Genomic DNA, 22,581 nt, shown 5'->3' with positions numbered 1-22,581 from the left:
TTTAACCAATAATAAGTGCATCAAGTTCAACTAATAACCAATAAGAAGTGTCCTAAATTTGGCCAATCAGGGGCTTGTTAAGGACCAATCCTTGTTCGTTGTTTAAGGACCAATCAGTGTGCAGGCTTCAAAACCTGCTTTGCATTTTAGGCTTAGTTACTTTTATTCATTCACAACACTTTCTTTGCACAGATACAGTATTTCTTTAATGCTAAGTATTTACATGACCTTTGGAGTCTTAGAGTACTCAGGTATCATAATTACTGAACTGGAAACAATAGAGCAGCAGTTAAATATGCAGGAGTACAAAACATCAAAATGTTTCCTAAAACATGTATCCCTTTTATGCAGGTCAGCTTGAAATAACACCTAATACTTTTATTGAATGCATGGCAACATTGAGATAAAAATGTATAGCATTTCATGTTCTGCCTTGGTGTCTTTCCAATCTTATCAATTTGCTTCTGTATACACAGACCTAATTAAAAATAAAATAAGACAATTCTTTTAATATGTATGCAAAAGTCTATTAACAATATAGAAAGTGCCAACAATTGTAATAATTATAATTTCAGTACATTTTCTCCTTAGAATCCAATCTTAAAACTTAATTTTGAGAGGTGATGTATACCTGTAATTGCATGTCCAAAGAAGTACATAGTGGATTGGACCACAATACTAGAGGGGAGTGGCTTAACCTCCTGGTTTCTATGTTCCCAGTGAATATCTCCTACAAATTATTTATTTTACTTACACACAACTTTATCAACATTCTTGCAAGGAAACTGGTTTCAGTTTGTTTATTCATGTCACAATTGCATCACAGAATTGGTGCTTTATTTGGATTTTATGAAAGGGAATTGGGAAGAGTTAAACAAAAGAACCAGAGGTGGTATTCAGCAGGTTCTGACCAGTTCTGGAGAACCTGTAGTGGAAATTTTGAGTAGTTTGGAGAACCAGCAAATACCACCTCTGACTGGAGAGTTTACAGTATCCTTCCCCTGCCATGCCCACCAAGCCACACCCAGAAAACCAGCAGTAAAAAAAATCTGAATCCCACTACGGATAAAGAACTAATAAAAATGTCTACATACATGGAAGACTTAGTGCATTTCATGCTGGATCTCTATAAGATTTACTACACAAGAGCTGTTTATGAAATTCTTGGTGCTTAAGCAAGTTGACAGAAATGTGATTTGGCATATAGAATTTACTTAACTTCCTGGTACGGGGAAACTCCTCTCAATTCAAAATCTCATTTCATCCACTTTCATTTTTTTCTTACCAGTCAAGTACTTCCTTCAATCGAGATGCTGTTAAGGCAGGGACAGGACGTCGCTTCCTTGGTGGTCTACTGGATGACACTTCTTACTGCTATACACTGGAAGTCTCATTTTACAGCTACATAGTTGGAGGAACCAGTTCTACAATCCCATATTCAGAAGAAACATGTATCCTTTAAATAAATTTCTCTTTGCTCTGACAAGATCCGGAAACTGAAGGTAAACCAAATCCTTAGGAATTAGTTTTTGTAATAACTCTGTCTTAGGAAATGGATTAATGGGATGACAGTGACTTAGAAAAAGTTATTAAATGAGGTTTCTCAAGGAAACATTTCTTCTGCATGGAACTTCATCTCCAAAAGGCCCTTCTGGGAAAGTTTGCCAAGGTTCACCTACCAAACCAGGAAGATTTTTCCTTTATGATGTCTGGTTCCTTCTTCCCTCTCAACCCTTTGGGCCAGTTTGTGCAGTGTGGTTCCCAAATCTACTGAGAAGATTTCAGGAGATCTACATGTGGATTAAAGAGAGGGAGACAGAGAAAGGGGACAGGAAATCTTATTAGGAATTGCCTTAAGTTATCCTTATATATAAGATTATTAAACTGTTCTTATATACTTTGGGACAATATATTGTGCAAAAAAATTTATCCCCATCTGCTCATTCTTCATACAAGCAGAATGATCTAAATGTATACCACATTGTGTGACAAGTGGTAAATTTGTTGTCTCTTAAATCTCTTCTGAGCCTTGGCCAAAGTTGCTAAGAAACAATTTTAGTCTGTGGGAGAAAATGCTAATGAGTATAACAGAAAGGTATCTTTCTTTTGGTTATGTTATCTTTTTGTCTCTTTCTTGAAAAAAATTATTTCCTCCCCCTTTGAGGAATGAGACCAGATTGGCCTCTTTATGTCCATGCGGGCTCAACTTATACATATGTAACTACATCCCTCTTGCTTCATACATTATCACTATCAGAAAGCGAGAGCAGAGATTAAAATATAGATAGGAATTATTATATGTTGTGGTGATGTTCAGAATGGCTGAGGCCGCAATTTGATTTCCATAGACATAGTTGATCTGCTATTCCAAAACTATCACAAGCTGATTGGAACAGGTGGATATGGAAAATATAAGCTTAATAATCCACATATTAATGCCAAAAATGGTCTCCTGTATTGTCCATTTCTTACTGCTAAGAAGAAAATTCTCACTTTTCCTGAACTGCAGTATGATAATCATGTTTGGAAAATACTATTCATGAAATCAACTATATTGGTTAACTCTGATGAACTGGCAGCATATAGGCAGAAATAACAAGGTTAGCCATTTTGGGGGTGGTGGTGTCCTCCTAGCTGTCATTAAAAGGGAGGGAGGCTGTCACAGCTGGTTTTTTTTTAAATTCCTTCAGATTAAATCCAAAAGGTGGGGGGGGTGGAATCCAGGTGGTGCCACTCTCATTGAGTTGGGAGTGGAGTGAACTTACTCCTTCAACACCAGTTCTCTTCCATATAATGTTTCTTTATTTTTGATGGTGCATTACAGGTAGTCCTTGGCTTACAATCACAACTGAGCCCCAAATTTCTCTTGTTAAGTGAGTTTTTCCTCTCTCTCTCTCTCTCTCTCTCTCCCTCCCTCCCTCCCTCAGTGTGTGTGTGTGTGTGTGTGTGTGTGTTCCTTTGTGAAACTTACTAATTTTCTCACGAGACTCCTTAAAGTCTCTAATTGTGCTTTCTCATTCACAAGAAATTACAGGTAGTGATACCCTACCATGCATTGCAAATGGATATATACCATAAAGGGACATTGCTTGACATTTTAAAATTGCTTTAATAAGAAGTTAAAAAATATAAGAAATCTCAATAAAGGATTTGATTTTCTTTTTCTGTTACAAGAAAAAACATTTTTCTCTTTCTATGTGCGTTTCTCTCTTTTTAAAATTCTTTTACATGGAAACAAATTAGAAGAAAACTAAGCAGACGGAACTGATCGGTGAACTCTTGGGTGTTGAAAGAATAATATAAACGCTGTTAAACCTACTGTTAAAGTAATTCTTTAGTAAATGTTAAATTCCTATTAGTAACACCCTCTACACTTTAGTGTAAATGAAAGGGCAATGTTCATCTAAAAGGCAATGAGTTATGTGTAGGACTTTAAAGATAGTAACCGTCTACAGAAATGGTCTGTATTAATAACAACAGTAGAATAACCATGTCAAATTGAAGATTTAGCCTGGCAACTGGCTGAAAGAGGGCCCATCCCATTAAAACATTTGTAGATAAAAAAAAGAAGGAAACTAATGTTTTGACTGATATGTGGGGTACAAATGAGGAAACGATGCATGCAATTCCTTTTAGTTTGTTTGGGGTTTGGAGAGTGCATGCTGGGTTCTGCTATGTTTCATCATTTTGAATGTTAAAGCAGAAGGTGAGGCTCCATATTGTAAATGAGAGTGCACATTTACAGATTACAGGGCAATAATAGAGAAACAGGCATTCCCCAAGAATTTGGTTGGCATCAATCCTCATAAGATTTGAATCACTTGACAGTGAGATGGTGGCATATAAGTTTAATAAATAAATAAGGTTTATGAAACAACTGGCTATTCCATAAAGTCTTTGGAGTAGTCTGGAAGTCAGGAACTCTGGAAGTCTACAGGTTGTAAAGTTGCCAAGTCTGAGATTCATGTTGCTTTTTTCACTTTGTCCCTTCTGTTGAGACAGAACATCATGGTTTGGTTCCATTTTCAAAGCTTCCTTGGAAGACAGCATTTCTTCAGCCCTGGGCCAGAGCAATTGTGAATCTTGAAAACCATCAATATTTTTCTTGACATGATAAATGGCCTGCCAATAAGCCAAGGCAGCTGCCAGCTCTGTCTGAGAAATGCACTTTCAGCCCCAGTTTGTTCGTGTCTGGCTTATTGATGTGCCTGCTAACTTTAAACATTGAAGCTGGACAAACTTAAAAAGTCTTCTGAATTATTTCCAAAGTGCAGGTGATGAAGATTTGGTGGCAAGCATTCTTTGCATCCTAATGCTCACATTGAGTTTTGTAAAACAGGCAAAACAAAAACAAAAACCCTACCCTACCCTGGACTGGAATGTATTGAAGAGGAATTCCAATAGAAATGGCAAATCCAAGTATATTTTACCCACATAAAATATCTTGATCTAGTAACATTTATGGAGTAAGTTGCAAGAATATCATAAATGCTTCTCCTTCAAGGTAAAATGCACAAATTTGTAAGGGAGTTTAGTGAGACCCAATTTAGTAAGGGAGTCCTTTTAGTGAAACCCAAGAAACTTGCACCCCAATTCAACCCCCTCCCCTCCCTGCCCATATATATTGATCAGTCAATTGCTTTACAAGCTCTGCTTTCTATTTCAGCAATTCCAGATGAACTGCCAAATCCCTGGTGAACTGTCAGGTAGGCTAATGCATTGGCAGATCATAAATTATATAGGTATGACCTAGAAGATGGATTTGGATCCAATGGCACTGACATCATTATGGCTCAAGATTTTCATTTGAAATGAAACATGGTGTATGAAAGACTGACAGATCAGTCCATTTCTCTCTCTCCTACAATTTTCCAAACCACTGGGTCCCCTTTCTGTTCATATGCTCAAAAATATGCAAAAATGTACTCCCCTTGTTTACAAAATATACCAAAAATATTTTGGTGCACAGTTCTCTCTTTATAATCCACTTGTGTGTGCTATAAGCACCTTTGAATTTAAACTTCCCAAATATACCCATTCTTCTATGTACATTTTGATTAGAGAACTGCAGCCCAAGTAGATGCATTTCAAAATTTGCAAAATGTAAATTAAGTAGGTTAACCTTCAAATCCTCAACATTTCCTCATGTTCCCCATACAACCCCTTGTATACGTGGTTGTGTTTGTGTGTGTGCATCTGCAGCCTCTCCACATAAACTCCATGGTCTTTTATATGTGTGTGTGTGTGTGTCTAAATATATAGCTAGATTGTAGCCTGCTAGCTTAGATATAAATGTAACTATAACTCCAAAAACGGATTATATTTTTATAAATGAATAGAGGAATATAAATTCTTCTACTGGCTTACTACATCTTTCTGTATTCCTATAGTCAATGGTCATCACCCTAACCATGAAGATAACTGAAGAGTTTTCTTTTTCCTCCCTGATCTTCATTTCTGAGTTATTCCTAAACAGCCTAGCCAGCATTTTTCTGTAGTTAAAGTGCCCTCCTGTGGCAATGGTTTTCCTTTTTTCTGAAAGTATTCTTAGCAGCAGTAATTTTATGTTTCTTTGTTATTGTGAAATAAAAGTCAAGGCACTGTTTCATGTTTATCTTTAAAGCTTTGGTTTGGTAGTGATTATGGGCAGTGATTATCATGAAAATGCAGGTAATAGCCACGAAGGGGAGAATATGTTCATTTTATAGCTTTAAATAGGCTGGGGTTGATCCACCTCCCCTCTATTTTCTTCAGTACTGAAGGCAACAATTAATCTTCCTGCTATAAACAGATGAAAGACATTCCTTTTTGCTCCATAGTCTCTCTGGGTTACCTCCTCATCAAGAATTAAGAGTGCTGTAGGATCACCCTTTATGAATAAGGCACTGCATTCTTTTTATTCACTTTTCTGTACCCTCTATCACCTCATTTTTCCTCCTGCTCTGGCTAAACCCTGTTCCTCTCCTTCCCCCTCCTGATGATTTATGCCTGGGACAGTGGCTTTTTACTGGTGTTGCAGGTCTCAGTGCACTCCCACATTTCATATCATTTTAGACTTTTAGTTTTAGTTTTAAATGGACTGTGCCTCACAAGAACTGGAAAGAATATATTTGAAAACAGCTGGCTCATCTTATCAAAAGGGCTTTAAGCTAAAGTTGAGGGGTGAGTGGGGCCAATCTTCATGACCTTTAGAACCTAATTCCAAGCAAAAATCACTAGGTAACCAATCACATAAGGAGGTAAAGAGTAAAGAGAAAGAAAAAAAAAGAAAATCAGAATGAAATAGAGAGTGATGGGAAGGATGGAAATCCCAGTTACAAAGTAGGAGATATAAGAAACATACCCAAGATCCATAAAGGACTCAAATGCTTATACGCTAATATTCAAAGTTTAGGGAACAAACAGGGTGAACTTGAAATATTAGTACACTGGCTAATCAACCATGCTCAACAAATAGTCCTTAATGGTACTACATCTACATGGAGGGAAGTAAGCACCACAAGATTGCATCTTAGGCCAAGTATCTTCAATATTTTTAATAAATGATCTGGATGAGGAAATAAAAGGGGAAGTCATCAAATTTGCAGATGACCCTAAGCTGGCAAGAATAGCCAAGACAAGCTCAGGATCCAAAAAGATCTTGACAGACTTGAAATATGGGCCCTATTCAACAAAATTCAATTTAATGCAGAGAAAAGCAAGGTTTTACACCTAGGCAGGCAAATGAAAGGTACAAATACAGATTAGGTGAAAACTTTCTCAAAAACAGTAATTATGAGAAGGACCTTGGAATCCTAGTAGATGATCACTTAAACACAAGCCAGTAGTCTGCAGCAGCAACCAAAAATCAAGGAGAGAAGCACTCTGGAATTAAGGAGAAACTTCCTAAGAGCGAGGACAATTAACCAGTGCAACAACTTGCCTCCAGAAGTTGTGGGTAGGTTCATCACTGGAGATTTTTAAGAAAAGACTGGACAGCCACCTGTCTAAAATGGTATAAGGTCTCCTGCTTGAGCAGGGGGTTGGATTAGAAGACCTCCAAGTCCTGTCCAGCTTTATTCTGACTGATTGATTCCTTTAATATATGAGGCAGCAATTATAAAAATGTGATAATAGATGCAAGGGAAAAAAGAAGCCATCAATCTAATCTCAATAAGCAGAATTAGAAGTGCAGGATGAAGTGTCATGATGATGTAACATTATTTTTCTTGGTAATCCTCTGGAGCAGGGGTCTCCAACCTTGGCAACTTTAAGACTTGTGGACTTCAACTCCCAGAATTCCTCAGCCAGCTGGCTGAGGAATTCTGGGAGTTGAAGTCCACAAGTCTTAAAGTTGCCAAGGTTGGAAACCCCTGCTCTGGAGAAGCCCTCTTTACAGGGTACAAAGCTCAGTATTTGACATTGCCTTACATATTATGAGTAAAATTGCTATAATAAGGTATACGCGGATGAGGATAAGATCTTTCTCACCAAACATAGTAAGCAAAGGCACATATTTCCCATTTGCAAAAGCAAGGCCATCCTTCCAGTGACCTTGCACTGGGGTTCTTCTATTCCTCTCTAACTTACTCACTTTAACATCAATGAAGAAGATAAAGTGGTGCACAATTGACCTTTTCCTGTGGCCCTTATTGCAGTGTGTTTTGACAAACAATTCCCCTTACATGCACAGAGCTTTTCACAACAGATTTTTAATGGGCTCACCAATGATTGTTGAGGTTAGAAGAGTCAGTGAAAAATAAACAGAAATTGGTTATATTTAACTCAAGAATGATCAACATGCCAACAGAATTATAAAGGTGCTTGGCAATGTGTTTTCAAGGTTAACAGCTATGAATATAGAGTTACAAAGATTTCCAAATAAATATTTAACAAAAGAAGGGTACACTTATCATTCACATTCAATATTCAATGGACATTTCACCATGTTATTGAAAGCTATAAACATGTTATAGCTAGAAGTGAAGTGGTTAGTTCAAAAGTACTGAACAGTCTTCTGAGAAGTAATATATACAATAATCTTGGGATTCCATTGCTAAATTAGCAAACATTTGAAACAGTTGTATATATGTTATAGGACACAAGCCTTAGTTTCCAGCTGGATTTATTCATATTGAAGCCAGGCTCTTTCAAAAGCTAGGTTTGCAATCAATATTTTACAATACTTCTCAGATTCCCCTTTCCATTCTCTTCTTGTTAGCTATCTTGATTGTCTAGCTGGACAAATAGGAAGATATAGTAAGATATACTGCATATAAGAATGTGTATATACAGGGATGGTACAATGGCTCAGCAGTTAAGATGCAGGGCTTGTCGGTTGGAAAGCTGGCAGCCCCAGTTCAAGACCTGAGCACCACACAATTGGATGAGCTCCTGGTCTGTGCCAGATCCCACCAACCCAGCAGTTCAAAAGTATGCAAATGTGAGTAGATAAATAGGTATCACTTTGGTAGGAAAGTAATAATGCTCTGTGATGTCATGCTGGCTACATGACCACAGAAATGTCTTTGGAAAGTTCTGGCTCAATGGCTTTGAAACAAAGATAAGCACTGCCCCCTATAATTGGCAACGAATCATGGAATAAAATGTGCAGGGACTCCTTTCACTTTTTAAATGTATGTATACATATATAGTAACATTTATTTGTAACCACAGAGTAGAATAACCATCTCTATAAGTGGGGATTTAGAAAGAAGTATATGAACAATTTTTTTAGGGGATGTAGTTGCTCAGTGGCTAAAACGCTGAACTTGTCGATCAGAAAAGTTCAGTGGTTCAAACCCCTGGCACCGCGTAACGGAGTGAGCTCCCATTACTTGTCCCAGCTTCTGCCAACCTAGCAGTTTGAAAGCATGTAAAAATGCAAGTAGAAAAATAGGGACCACCTATAACAAGATAACGGCGTTCCGTGCACCTTTGGTGTTTAATCATGCCAGCCACATGACCACGGAGATGTCTTCAGACAGCACTGACTCTTCGGCTTTGTAATGGAGATGAGCAACACCCCCTAGAGCCGGAAATGACTAGCACGTATGTGCGAGGGGAACCTTAACCTTTACATTACATGAACAATTTAATCAGTTTCTAATCTCAATCACTCTCTGACATATCAAAAAGCTAACATTTTCCTCATTTTCCTTTGTCAATGAAGATATATTAATATAGACTTCCTTCAACCTCCACTATGGATATTACTTAAAATTTATTAAAGATATTTAAAACCACTTGAACAAAAAGTTTCACAGAGCAGCCAGGTTCTTTATTACAATATATTTTCCTCCTTGGAGAATAAATATAAAGTTGAAATGCCTCTCTTATTTGCATAAATGGTAGTATGATACAGTTTAGATTGAGAAAGCAGATTTCTGTTTATTGTTATTCAAGATTAGATCGGATTTATTTACAAATAAATCAGAGGAGGATGTTCAGCATCCCATGACAAGGTTACAATAAACCTTTGGCTTGGATCTCTTTTGACCAGGGCCAGCTTGAGAGAGTGTAGTATGTAGGAAGAAATACTCATCTCTAAATAATGAATCATAGATTATAGAAGAGGGGCACTGCTCTCAGGCATGACAAAGTGTCGGTGAAAGAAAGAGGGGTCTGAAAACATTGTGGTGACGGTAGCTACAAATTCGCTTAGACTGCTAACAGATCAAACTGGCCAGTTCCACAAAGAAATTCAGTAACGCAGATCTAATGAAAACTTTATTGAAGGATTAGTGCCTTGGGGTCACCACCTCTGAAATTTAATTCTGCAATAAACCTTACATCTTTACGTTTTACAGGTATCTGCTGTCTTGTATCCTAAAGGGAATATACTGTAATTTGGCTTACCCATTCATTTGTGATGCACTCTATTGTCCATTTGTGGAAATGCCTCATCTTTTCTATTTTCATATTTCCAAAATTCTTCAGTATGACAACTGTTCAGTTACTCCCTTCTGGGATTATTTATTGTAAAAGCAATAATCAACAAAGAATTTTTATACAGATTCAGTAATAATGTTGGCATTCCCTTGAGGATAGTTTCCAGGTACCACATTTGTTTGATACTAAATCTGTTGTAAATCATCCCACAATATTCACTGATTTCTCTATAGTTGTTGTTCTTTTAGATTAGTGTACTGCTTTAGATATTTGAAGGTTGGTGGGAGTTTTTCTATGATCACACAAGATACTGATACCTCTGATATTTGACATGTAGTAGAATGTAACAAAAACTACAAAGAATAAACCAGACATTTCCCCAAAGATTGCAACACAAAATATGCTTTAGATAACCAATAGAAGAGAATATATGTAGCTCAGGGATACATCAGCAATCAACAAGAACATGTTGAGTTGGAAGGGACCTTGTAGGTCATCTAGTCCAAACCCCCCACCCAAGTGGGAGACCCTATGCCATTTCTGATAAATGGCAGTCCAATCACTTCTTGAAAGTCTCAAGAGATGACACTCCCACAACTATAATGTCTGCAGACAAACAATCAAGCTCAAAGTGTTCCATAGTTAGATAATTTAGAATCTAAACATAAAGATTTCATAGGAAGGGACAAGCCACTTGAGGTGATGATGTGTACTATACCAGATCACTTTCTTGAAAATGTGATCAATTGTGCACTGTTTTTACTGAGTGGTGCCCTTTTTGTGTGTGTCCATGGCCTGTCCTGAATGCCCCATGTCAGAAGTGAATCAGAAATATTTTAATTTCCAATTGAAAAAGATTTGGAAAAAACCATCACCCCTTGGTCTAACCTAACACAGGGCTCTGTGGGCGTGGCTGTAGGCGTGGCTTGGTATAATAGTAATAGCAACCAAGGGTGATTTTTTACCAATTCAAATCGTCCCTACCACCTCTTCCAAGATGGGCCGAGGACATTGAAAACTTAAATAAATAATCTGCACCCTGGCCTCGAGCTATAACAATGGAATTAAGAAAATGCAGATTGCTGTGGATTATAAATTGCTAGGAAAAAGAGAAGAGACCCACTTTTCTTTACAGCACTGATCTATCAACAAAGGGTTTTGGTACAATTAAGTAGATGTATTCTGTTGGGATTGGCTTTATTGCCTTCTGTAGCTGATTTTATGCCAATGGGACCATATGAATAGTCAAAGGGCATCATCAATGAATAATTTCTTTTCATTTCTAGATAGATGTACTCAGTTCACCTTCAAAACCACGGTGAAGATGCTATGCTGTGCTTTATGTTAATGGGCAATTCATTTAATCCTCTTCCATTGTAATCATTGTAACTTGTTATGTGTTAATTGTGCTTTCAGTGTTTTCAGAAACATGAGCCTCTTTTTAAATATTACAGCATTATCTATGCAGAGTGCTTCTTTGCGGTGCCTTCAGCAAGCTGCATTACATATATTATCTGCAGAATGGTTAATGGTTAATGAAGGAGAACGTGGGGTATATTTATTTCTTTATTAGATTCTTATTGTGTCACGCTTGCAGAGCTCAACTCAGCATTATATAGTGCCCCCTCCTCTAATTCTGTGTTCATTGGCATTCATGGGGGCAGGTGTGTCAAAGTGAATGAGGCGGGAGATGCAGAATCCACAGTCTTGTCTGTTTTGATATCCCTCTGCAATCTCCAGTGTCTGTGACGTTGGCTGGGTTAAGAGAAAGTGACTGGCCCAAAGTCACCCAGTGAGCTTTCATGGCTAAAGGTAGACAAGAAATAGTGCCTTCTGGGGTATATAGCCACGACCATAGATATAGTGGGAAAGGAGGCACTTCAAAGTCCCTTCTGGGTATAATTATGCAAATCAGATCTGCCCCATCAATTATTTACATAACTTGAAAAGAGTGGCCTATGTGATGAAAGTAACACAATGATTACCTTAAATACCTTGAGCATCTATGTAAATAGAAAAGCAGAGTACAGTTTTAATAATAAATTATAATAAAATAAAATCTGCCTAATCAGAACTTTAAAAAAAAACAACCCTGAAATTTATAGCAATGCAGCTGCCAAAACTGAAGGGGGAGGGGCAAATAAAACTCATTCCCATTTGATGTAACAAGGCTGAACAGAATGGTAGTTGATTATTTCTTCATTTATTTTGAAGGGAAAGAATCTGCCAGGATATTGAAAAGCAGCAGGATAACTTGGAGAAGAGAGATTAGGGCATAATGTATTAAAACAACATTTTCCTCCAACATCTTGCTACCATGTCCTAGTGTCTTTTGCTGAAGGCAATTGATTTATATTGCTTAATGGCAGGGCCAGTCCAGGATTTGGAGCAATACACTGCCAGTCTTCCCTTATGGCAAAAATTATTGGTGTGTGGATGCATGGATGGAAGGATGGATAGACAGACAGAACTGCAAATGAGAACAGCTGAAACTGAATATATTGAATTGGAAACATATCCTTTATTTAAAAATTGCTTTAGCGTGCCAACAAAAACAGAGGAAGAAAATAGGAGAAAAAGAAAAGAAGACAAAGCAAAAACATAAAAGGTTCCAATAAAGCATATTATATTAGATATCTGAAACTATTCACTCTTACGTTTAAACACATCATTAAACTTTGATCACACAGAATAGCATTAACAAAATTTGCCATTGCATCAATAGAGAGACTATTAAGGACCAAAGAAAACATATATTGCTAATTGTAGATTGTAAATCTGGAGTCACATTATCTTTCCACCACTGAACAGTAATCTTTTTTTGCTGCACTCCATGCTTGATGAATGCATAATTCTTCAAATAGTACTAAGTTCCAAATTTGGAGTACATTCACATATTTAAATCACATGGAACATTATAATACCGGTATATTAATAATCCTATGGATATCAATACAAAGCAAGTTAATAGACCATATTCATTCAGCCTCCTCTTACTGATTTTATATTTTAAATATTAATTTTAATTTTTGAAATACAAAATGTAGACAAAATGTTAACATACACAAAAAGAAACCCTTAAATAAAAAAATCTATAAAGTTAAAGAAAAAAATGGAAACCAAAAGAAAAAAATAAAACAAAATGATAGAAAGACCATTAGAAAAAAACCTACTTATATATTAAACTGGTCAATAATCATTCATTTACTAATAAATATAACATTACAGCATAATTAATATAAAATGCTATGGTAAAACCACACAAAATATATTCCAAATTAGTATATATAGCTTCATCATTTGCTCAGTAAAAAAAAATATTTCCAAGACAGTTATCACACTTTTTCAAAATCTATTCAAAATCTATTCAAAACCTATATTATTATCTGAAATAATATAGATTTTCCAATTTCTCAGTATAATACTTTTACCCAAACTCCATGCTCAGTACAACTCTACTTTGTGATAGATTACAAAACTGTACTGTATATCATGTACTGTTTTAACATTTTGACATAGGAGCTCAAGTAAATAATTATCAATTTTAAAGTAATACTTATTTTCAGAATTTTTCTTCATAAATTGAATTGGCCTTTTAACAATTTACTTATGTCAATTTTTAAGTATGATTTGAACAATAAATTTGTATTTATAAATGTAGAATATTTCTTGGACTACTATTCCCTATTATTTAAAATAATTCAAACAACAAAAAAAGTCTTCAAATAACACTTGAAACTTAGCATCCCTAGGAACAGCCAAAAGAATCATCATGTTGATGCAAGGCAGACTTCTTCTCTGTTTACATGTCTCATGACATTGCATGCACGTAGGAAAAAGGTGCAGGTGCTGCCTTCTTCTTTAGGTGCCTTACGAGCAATGCATTAGCATTGAAAATTCAGGTTTATAATCAGTTTAATTGAATAACCTAATCCATTACAATATCGCAATATCAATATTTTTAGTATATAATGTGCATAATTATGAATAACACATGATTTATCATTGGCATATAATTAGGCTTTGTGTTTGACTCCAGCCAATATTACACCCAAAAAGTTCTCCATTTGGCTAATAAAGCAGGCCAAAGATTCCAATGTTAAGTTAAAAATAAGACAAGATAAAGAACATCTTTGATGAGTTCTATGAGATAGCTTTTGTCAGCCCTCCAGTTAATCAAATTAGGAGTCTGCATAAATGTATAAATGTCTTTATAAATTGTATAAATAAAACATTACCTTCTTGGTCCAGGCTTAGGCCCCCTTTATCTAATCGTTGCCTTGGTAGCTGCTCTTCCTCTTGTTCCTCAAGGCCATCCCTCTGCCTTCTACATCTTAACAGATGAAGAAGTAATTGCTTTTGTAATGTAATGTGAATGCCATGTAGATGGTACAATATGAAAATATAACTCTTTCATGGGTAAATCTCTTTGTACAGGCAGAAAACAATAACAAAAGGTATATCAGTCAGAGTTTTGGTCTCTCGCTTAGTCTGCGAATTGACCCCACTGACAACCAGAGAACCAGGTTAGACATCCCAAGAGAAATGAACGAGACAAAAGAGAACACTGCAGAAACCAAAACAGCTCTCTTGTAAAATTAATTGACTTCCTCCCTATCCAGCTGGAAAAAGATAGGGCTGCCTAGACTATGTTAAGTAGGAAACAGTGTGTTACCATTTACAAATTCCTCTAGACTGAGAAATTGCCGTGAGGGAAAGGACACAAATACAGGACAGCTCCTGTTGAAATCTGGATATGGGCTGCATGGCTTCAGCATTTGGTTCTTAAGGGTTCCATGGATTTAGGCAGCATTTTTATAGGGAATAAACAATTCAGTAGTTTTATAGTGCTCGAGTGGATCAGAAATTGATTTATGCACACATATTGACCCATAATTTATTTTATTTAGCATATGGCATCTACAGAGGTCATACAATTAATGATGTACAAATATAAGTTTAAATAAAGCATCAGCAATAGTTCAATATCTAAGGAAGCTAACCATCTAACTGCTTCTGGTGTGGCTGTGATGAGGTCATCTCAGGTGCCTTGAAATTTCCTGAGGAGGCATTCTTGATCTATATGTGTCATAGTTTTTCTGCTACATCACAATCACATTGTGTGCTCTCAGCCGTTCCCCATGTAAAGAGTTACACACACATCACACTATCAAGACTCTTGGTGACTCCACAGATAGACCTTCTCTATCATTATCTATCCTCATCTGGGTCTTTCAGATGACCCAATGATGATCCATCACCAGTGTAATTGACTCCATCCACTTTACTGCTTATCATCCTATTCTGGTTATTTGTGCCTCAACTGAGAACTCTTAATTGATGTGTTTTGTCATCTGTTTGCTTGTTGTCTTGGCTCTCTATAGTAAGCTCAACATCAAGATTTAAAAACGTCCATACTATTTCTGTCCTGCTTCCTTAAGTATTCCTTAATCCTTCAGTATTTCCCATGTTATATATTGCATAATTCTATAGCTGTTAAACATATTTATATATTCTTCTTTAATTAAAATCTTTAGCTCCCAGTAGGGTCCAATTTTTGAAATTGTTTATCTCTTTTATTTTCAAAATAAATCAACTTTCCCACAGGAAAGGTTCTTCATAATTAATTCCAAAATCTTATTTCAAATTTATCTGAACACTTAATCCATTTATAACTTTCAAAAATCAAAGCTTGAATTTTTTTTTGCTGTTTATTTCATTTTTAATGAAAAAAAATGCACGTAGTCTTAAGCATGTAGTTAATTTTTTCTTTCGTTAAGAATTTAAGGCAGATTCACCCAGTGTTTTCAGACTTGTCAATCCAGATCCAAAGTTTTTAATAGCTGAATTGTAGTTAATAAGCAATTTCCAGATATCATTATAAAAAGAAATGTGCAAATGTAGTGTCTTTTTAAAGGTGCCAACTCTTGTTTGAACAAGATGGCTAGTCCTCAACACTCATTGCTCAAAACTCATCAGAGATTGCTGTCTTGCAGTCTCATCTCAAGGAGCAGCTGTCTGGAGTACTTGTGGACAATCTCTAATTCTCTCTTTGTCCAGAGGCTTGAAGAGCCAGTCTACTCTTCATTGTTTGCCACGGTTGTTTGCTCTGCTTTTCATGGAGCCACCTTCTGTCCACTATTTCTTCATCTGTAGTCAGATTTTCATATCCTTTTTCTATTGTATCTTGTCCGAAATAATCATTAACTGTCCACTGGCATCCTTTAGAATGCCAATTCAATGTTGAAACTTTCAAATTGGAAATTTTTAGACATTTGTAATATTGCTTTGTGTCTCTTTTAGCAGCTCTCTGAAATTCTTTGTTAAGTTTCATGCTGAGAAATTGTGTTGTTTTTTTTGTTTTGTTTTTTGGCAATCCCTTCTTTTTTTGGCGGTCACCATAAATTGTCCTGGCACTGAATTAATTTTCTTCTGATTGTTTTTCACGGACACTCCTTTTTTACATTCTTTTTAAACAACTTACTTGATTTTATTCAGAATACCTCTGACTTTCTGTTAATGAGGACTCCAAAGTGATTCCTACTGGTCTTGAAAATGGTGGATAGATGGTCAAGATAATATTGTGAACGTTGGTTGGTTTTCTTCTTTTGCTTAACTTGAAACTTGCAGTAAGCAGTTCAACTGATTTGTTACAGAGTCAGCTCCTGGCTTTGTCTTTGCTTTTATAATTAGGCTCTTCCACCTTCTTCTACCAATGATAATCAATTTTATTTCTGTTTATTCCAGATGTCTGTATACCATTTGTACATTCTTTTGAATGTTGAAAACCAGCGTTGGCAGTGAAGAAATGTGAAAACTGAATCTTATTTTCTCCTTCTCCCCTTTCCCATGGTTGAAGAGTAAATGGGGATGACTATTATATTAAATGGTTGTCTGGGAAATCTAATTTATATTATTTGGTCTTTGGCAGCATTCTACCAAAATACTATTTTTCCTACATTCTTCTTCACAATGAAAACAACCCAATTTCTTTATTTTTCATATTTAAACAGTATGATCTTCTGACTGAAAGTGTCAAATTTCAGGCCATTTCAATTTGTTGATGCTTAAGATGTTTGTGAGGAGTAGATTCATTTCATCTTTCACTGTTTTGAACTTTCTTGTGTTGATGCTTCTTACATTTCTCTGTAATTCTGTCTTTGCAGTTTCAGATTTGCTTTTCCGTAATGGCAATATCAGCAAATAGATGTCCTGAAGGCTTTAATTAGTCCATCATAAACACCTCATCAGTAGCATGCTGAGTCCCATCCAACCCGAATAGCCCATCATCTGGCATCATCTGTCACTTTATCTTGTCAATCCATAAGAAGTTTTTGGTGGAATACTAGAGTGATTTATAATTGTCTGTTCCTCTATTATATGAAATTACAGGCAATCCTCAGGTTATGATGCAATTGGGACCAGAACTTCTGTTACTAAGCAATGCAATCATAAAACATGATGTCATCTAACTGCAATTTGGCAGTTCAAATCTCACCAGGCTCAAGGTTGACTCAGCCTTCCATCTTTCTGAGGTGGGTAAAAGGAGGACCCAAATTATTGGGGGCAATATAATAAACCACTAAGAGAGGGCTGGAAAGCACTGTAAAACAGTATATAAGTAAGTGCTATTGCTAGTGCTATTGCTTAGATAAGTGACCATAATCCTGGCAGTCCTGGTTGCCATTCTGTGTGACTCATGAAGCAGGAAGAGGCAGAATTCCAGACCAGCAGGTGAGGGCTGAAGGTAAGAGATATAGGCAGATAGGAACGTTGTGCTGCAGGCAGGCAGTACAAAAAATGCAAGAGTGACTGCCAATTGCCTGCCTCACCATTAACTTTGCTTGAGACACAAAAGCAACATCACAATCACATTGTCAAGTTTCCAAGTAATAGATCCATTGTGTTGAGGTAATTCCCCGTTAGGAGAATGAGCACATACAGGGAGATGTATTGAGAGTAGTGTTTGAATAATACACACACAGCACACAAATACACTGTACATTAAATGTAGGTTTTTACTTCCAGAAAGGTTTAAAGCAAAGTTCAAAACAAGCAGTCCAAAGTCATTCACAGGTTAAATCAATCAGTTTTCAGTCCAGGGATAATCCAATAACAAAGTCCAGTGTCAAAAACAGTTCAGTATCAGACTTACATCAAATCCAAGAATAGCAGTCAATTAGGAAAAACGGCAATAATCTCCAACAGAAGGAAACAGAGACTCACTCACTTCTGAGACTAAGACTAAGACAACCCAGGTTTCTGGTTCCATCTTATGGCCTTTTGAGAAACCACACCTAATTACAATTTTAGCATTCCCTTAAAGATACAGTTTTAAAATGTCTATCCTGGTTTATATATTTTTCAACCCAAATAGCTGTTAGGTGACTTACATTCCTAACACATTGCAAGCAAAACTCTGTGGCAGGTAGATTCCTCAAAGAAAAGCTTTATTGGAAATATCATATTGGCACATATAGGGTGAAAACTGACTCTGAAGCCCCCCCTCCAGTTTTCACCTAATTAAAAGTGAAAGTTTTTCTCTCAAACATAAACAATCAGTCACATGGCTCAATCAAGGCAGCATCCACTGGTCTGATGACATCACTTCTTCTTCCGGCCAGATGTGAGAACATCCTTGGTTCCCAAGAGAAAGTATTTTATTTTGACTACACAACCCCAGCTACCTCTAATCTCTGTTCCCTATCCCTCAGCTCCAGTGTAGCAGCACTGAAGCTCCAAAATGTCTTTAGCCAGATTTGCTTCAGGGTTGACATACATGCTGGGTACTGAACACTGGGATCACAATCATATGCCTGTGAGAATGTTGTGAAGTCTACAACCATAGACCAGTTCTAAGTCCCCCTCATTCAGTGCCACCATAATTTTGAACAGTCACTGAATAAGTCATTGTAACTTGAGGATTATCAGCATGCCTTTGACATTGACATTACAGTAATCATCCATCTCCAGCATCTTATTATATTGTTGCTTGTGATATAAGGGCCTGCTTAGTTTAATTGGGCAGCTGAGGTGATCTTCATATCTTAGATTATCTGTAGAAGTACAGTATATACTCTTGGCATACAATCCCAGTATATATCCCAAAATTCTTCTCTCATCTCTTCCAGAAATAGTCACCCACTCACTCTGCCATGATAAGGAAACATAAGAGGAGTTGAGGGAATTCATGCATACACAAATACATGACAATTTATAAATGATCACAATTATAATAATACATTTTGAATCTTTTTTTCTTTTTCTTTTGGAGTTCCCTACCTTCTAAGAATTCTTCTTCCAGCTATATGATTATTTAGAGTTCAAAGGCTATGGGAAATTATTTGGGTTTGTGAAAAAAATGTTAACTTTGAATCCCAGGAAAATTAAGGATATGGTGCATATTAAGCAACTGAGGACTGCAGTAAATATATGCGAGCATTAGAGAAGCTCCTATGAATTGTTCAAGATGTAGTTTTAAAACTTTTGTATGATTCTGGCACTTACCAAGACATCTATATCCATTTTCTACCTGTTTGAGGATATACAGACTCTTAAACTGCTCCACCTGCTACTCTCACAGTAATAAACAAAATGGGGTGGAAACTAGGATACCAGCAACATGTGAGGGAAAGGAGCAAGTTTTCAATATTAAGTCCAGTGTAAGTATATTCTAAAGTTGCTTAGGTATTTTGCTGTGTCTTCAAAATATAATTACTCTGCTAATCTTAAGTTTTCGTTGCAATTTAGAACCTTTATGTGCCTTGGTATTGGTCAAAGTGATCTGATCTCACATCTTTAAATTCTTTGATTTATTCATTTTTTTACTTTCTTTGATTATTGTGATGCTAGGCCTGGATATTGCAACTTAAATCTTAAATTAGATTTCTCTTTATATTAGATTATTTGTTATACTGTTAATTATATTAGCATATTTATAATTATAAACCATATTTATATTTAATTCATACATAGCAATAATCTTTCTTCATCTAATTTCTACCTCTTATCTCTAACCACTTGTAAAATCTATTCCATGTTAAGTAATGTCTTCTTTGTCCTTTATTTTTAATGTCAATCTATCCATCTCTGTACAGTCTAATATTTTCTGAATGACATCCTAATCTAATGGAGGAGTGTGCAAATACAATCCTTGCTGCTGCCAATGCATGCAAAACTAGATATATCTGACTTTGTTCTTTGATAGAGGAGATTGTCATAAAAATCTGATAATGAAAACCTGGCAGAAATTATATAAGTCTCGTCACTACTTAAGTAAAGTGCACTAAATATTATTGAATATTTTTTAAATTTTTTACCCCTTGAAGATTTGGTATATATTCATGGAGGTGTTTTTATTTTATTTTGTATTATTTTAGGTATGTAGGTAATTACCAGTCTTTGTGTAGACCTTCCAGAAAAATGTTTGGTGACACTTCATCATATCTCCTTGAAACATAAAGAGCGGTTCTTGTTTCAAAGCACCCAAGGCTTGTTAAACTATCTGGAACTAATGTTACTGTTGCTGAGTGATTTGTTTCTGAATTTCCATCTGACAGCTTCCTAACATGGATCATATACTGGCTGATCTTGATGACCTTTAATGCAAAGGGTTTGGGTCTAAAGAGTAGCAAAGGCTCAGAGCAAAATACACTTTCAGACACAAGCCATAAACAGTTAACGTTCTTTCTCTGAGGCCATGAAATCAATCTTCCAGGTCAATTTGTGGCCTGCCTCAGCATTATATTTTGCATTTCTGACAGAGCTAGTTGCACCTTCACTTAAATCAGTGAACCTTTTCTTATTTGATTTTAGCTCATACTTCTTTCTTAGTCTCATTGTCAATATGGATACTTCTGCAGATTTTCAGGATACATGATGCACTTAAACTTCTTAGACCTTGAAAAAAAGGAGAGGAAGGTAATGCAAGAAAGGCTGTCTGTTCCACATTAGACTCTGATTATTCAGAAATTTCAGCCCAAATGACTTATGGTTTCCACTGCTATCCTTTGCTTCAGTCACTGTAGCAATCCAGCCTTTATTGTTTCCAATATATATATATATATGCTACATTATTTTGAGTGAGTAGCATATTCTTGGAGCTCCAGGTTTAAAAAAAACATTCTCTACTGACCCTTCAGGTAGTTAGATAAATACGAGAAACACAAGGTTTGCCTACTCTACAACTGTTTTCTGACAATGCATATGTCCTGTGTACATGAAGTGTATGTGTATGCAATTGTGAACCTAAGTTGTACATTTACCCATAATCCATGAGAAATTTCAGTGATTCTTTTGAATTTCACAGCTATTTTTGATTGCAATGATTAAAACAATGTGAAGCTGTACTTTTGTTTTATATATGACTTTCACAGTAAGAGTGGGGAAGCTTACTAAGGAGAGATTTCTGATATTCTTTACACAGTTATGTACAATTATATTTTAAGCTCTTTCTCTAAACATACATCATAATATTCCTCTTTTATAATCCATCTTGTGTAGTTATCAAAGCCATAAATCATGAGGTTTTTTTTCATTTTAAACAAAATGTCTGTAAGAGATTTCCTGTCACCAATAAATGTAAGGAGTGTCATTCTCTGATCAAAGAAGTTAATTTATTCATCTCAACAAGATCTGTCAATTTCCGCAACCATTCCTCCTTAGTAGGTTGTGTCAAATCTTTCCATCTCTGTCCATATAATGCTCTTGCCTCATAATCATATATTGAAATAATCTTCCATGACTTTTTTCTGTTTAATCTATTAATTTTATCTTAAAAGTTCTGTCTTTAACCAAATATTAATTTCAAAATTGTCTATATCCCAGTATGTAATTGAATCCAAATATTTTAATTTTTTTAACATGTCCACCAAGTATGATAAAATGTCCCTTTCTGTTTCTAAAATACATTTAAAGTGTTTTTATATATTATAGATCATTTCTTGGCATCATATATCAACAAAATATAATTGCATAAAAATTGTCTTTAAAATCATATGTAAATGTTACCCCTTTTAACCACATATCCCCATAGGTCCATTTGTATATTATAACCAAAATTCTTAGCTGCCTTTATCATATATCCTTAAACCCGTTCTTCCTCTATTCCAAATTTCAAGAAAAGTTTATACATTTTAGCAATGCTTATTATCAGTGTACAATTGTACATCAAATTCCGTCTTACTTTGCTCCATGTCATAAACCTTTTTGCTTATTTTGAAAATATACATTGATTTAATCCCATTATCATTTGTCTGATTTTATTTATTATGTGAGAAAATAATTATTTTCTATCTTTCAATGCTGTTCACTGTAAGTAGCTATTGAACCTTTATAATTGGATGATGAAAAATATTTTCTAAGCACCAGATTTGTTGTAATTATGGTTACCAAACTTTATCTTATTTGGAATCTAAGGTTAAAAGTTCACTTTCTGCTTGTAGACAAGTACACAGAATAGAGAAATAAGCTTCCAAACAGTTTTTCTAGATTCTTACATGTAGGAAAAAATGATGACTTGCACAAACTATTGAACAATTGTACAGAATGAGGAAGAATGTATAATCAACAGGGTTGTACTTTCTGAATGCATATTTAAAGTAAGCTACAGATAACTTTTGCAGCAATGATGTGATAGAACAATATGAAAAATCCTACTCTGATGAAAATAATTGTCCCAAACGTGCAATGCTATAATTCAGCATGTTGAAA

At 35.7% G+C, this 22,581-nt stretch overlaps 1 protein-coding gene across 1 annotated transcript in view; it reads left to right on the top strand.

Annotated features, from left to right (window-relative positions):
- BEND5 (BEN domain containing 5) overlaps positions 1-22,581 on the top strand; it is a 904,791-nt gene that overhangs the window by 831,906 nt on the left and 50,304 nt on the right. The window contains exon 11 of the mRNA XM_087960250.1: positions 1,289-1,451. Coding sequence (XP_087816376.1) covers positions 1,289-1,451 — 163 coding nt within the window. The remainder of the gene's footprint in view (positions 1-1,288; positions 1,452-22,581) is intronic.

Source organism: Notechis scutatus, chromosome 3, assembly GCF_049901735.1.
Source record: "Notechis scutatus isolate UNSWTSFEM ecotype Mainland chromosome 3, rNotScu1.2, whole genome shotgun sequence".
Classification (NCBI taxonomy): Eukaryota; Metazoa; Chordata; class Lepidosauria; order Squamata; family Elapidae; genus Notechis; species Notechis scutatus.
Note: the sequence above shows the minus strand (reverse complement) of the source record. Positions and strands in the feature narration are given on the sequence as shown.